At 47.0% G+C, this 1,700-nt stretch overlaps 1 protein-coding gene across 1 annotated transcript; it reads right to left on the minus strand.

Moving 5' to 3' along the window:
• Window positions 1–262: 262 nt before the first annotated feature.
• On the minus strand, window positions 263–1,065 carry LOC125095995 (nascent polypeptide-associated complex subunit alpha-like). The gene has a single exon (XM_047722594.1). It carries the CDS (start codon window positions 1,039–1,041, stop codon window positions 394–396), a length of 648 nt encoding a protein of 215 aa, XP_047578550.1. The 5' UTR covers window positions 1,042–1,065; the 3' UTR covers window positions 263–393.
• Between the last annotated feature and the right edge of the window lie 635 nt (window positions 1,066–1,700).

Below are 1,700 nucleotides of genomic sequence, written 5' to 3' on the forward strand. Positions count from 1 at the left end.
AAGTAGCCATTAGGAACACTGTCTTCAGGAGCACCTGGGTGGCTCAGTGGGTTAAGTGACCAACTTTTTTTTTTTAAGGTTTTATTTATTTATTTGAGAGAGAGAGAGAAAGAGAAAATGCACAGGGGGAGGGGCAGAGGGAGCAGCAGACTACCCACTGAGCAGGGAGCCCAATGCAATGCAATGCAGGACTCATCTTGACCTGAGCTGAAGGCAGACACTTAAACCTACTGAGCCACCCAGGGGCCTCGGTGTCTGACTCTTTTTTCTTTTTTTTTTTTTTTCATCCAACAAGAAGCCATAACTTTATTAATGATAGAAACAGTACAAATTTCAAACCAAGCTGCAGTTATTCTTTTGAAACACCAAAAAAAAGTCCTCGTTTTCAGATGGTTACATTGTTAATTCCATAATAGCATTTACAATGTCATTACTGTTGTTCTTCAGGGCTCGGACTGCCTTTGCTCTTGACACATTTGCTTGTGACATGACCAATTCTATGTCCTTAACCTCTACACCGGTTTCATCAACCTCTTCCTCTTCACTCTCCTCTTGTACAGTTGGAGTCTGTGTGTTTTCTTGAATGTTTGAGACAGCTTCACCTTGAACTTTGAATTTCTCAGCAGCTGCCAGTTGTGCTTGCTGAGATAAATCCTCGATCTTGGCTTCCCCAAAAACTATGTAGGTATCTGAAGCTGGGCTCTTGTAGACATCTGGTTTTGTGATGAATAAGAGGATATTCTTAGATTTCCGGATAGTGACTCTTGTAACCCCTGTAACCTGTCGAAGACCCAGTTTGGACATAGCCTTCCGTGCCTTCTTTTCACTCCGGCTCTGTTTTGCTTTACTGACTGGTTCTTCGTCAATTTCAGCGGCTGCTGCCAGCTGGGCTTGCTGTGTGGTTGCCTGTGTGGAATCCTGTTCCTCAAGCTCTGGTACTGATTCATCACTGTCAGATTCTGTTCCAGACCCTGTCTCAGCCTGGGGCTGTGGCAACTCCTGCTCTGTAGCAGGGACGGTTTCTGTGGCTTCACCAGGCATTTTGTGCGGGGGATGCGGAACCAAGATCGGTGTCTGACTCTTGATCTCAGCTCAGGTCATGATCTCAGGGTCATGAGTTTGAGCCCTATGTTGGGCTCCATGCTGGACCTGGAGCCTCTTTAAAAAAAAAAAAAGAATAGTCTTCAAGGGATATTTAATGACATGGGATAGTGCTCATAATACAATATGCTAGTTCTTCTCCATTTTCCAGAACCTTTCCAGAATTCCATTCTTTCCAGAATCATTTTCTGCCCCACTCTGCACCCCAGGACGTGTCCCTGTTCCCTTGCCCTCTGGTGCAGGGTGGGTTCGGCCAACGCAAGGATGTGAACAGGAGATGGAAGGGCAGGAGGAGAGACACGCTGGGATGTGTCTTCCCCGTTCCCCCGCCTCTGCTCCTCTAGGACTATAGCTCCTACTGGTCAGTCACCTCTAAGAACGCAGCACTCTCTGGGCTGTCTGGACTCTCTCTTTCCATCAATTTCTCTGCTCACCCTCTGGGCTCTGAAGGCGAGAAGGGCTTCCTGCTCTGGCTGGCTCCTGGATGTCTCAGCATCTTTGGCCAGTTCCTGCACCCTCTGTAAATCATCCCTCACTAAATGGCTTTGCATTTGAACCATCAGAGTGAATGCTGTTTCCTGCCAGCTTCCTGACTAATA

The sequence above is a fragment of the Lutra lutra genome, chromosome 3 (genome assembly GCF_902655055.1).
Source record: "Lutra lutra chromosome 3, mLutLut1.2, whole genome shotgun sequence".
In the NCBI taxonomy this organism is placed as follows: domain Eukaryota; kingdom Metazoa; phylum Chordata; class Mammalia; order Carnivora; family Mustelidae; genus Lutra; species Lutra lutra.

Excerpts from the sequence above, each read along its gene's own strand:
- LOC125095995 (XM_047722594.1), bottom strand. The coding sequence starts at position 1,041 with ATGCCTGGTGAAGCCACAGAAACCGTCCCTGCTACAGAGCAGGAGTTG.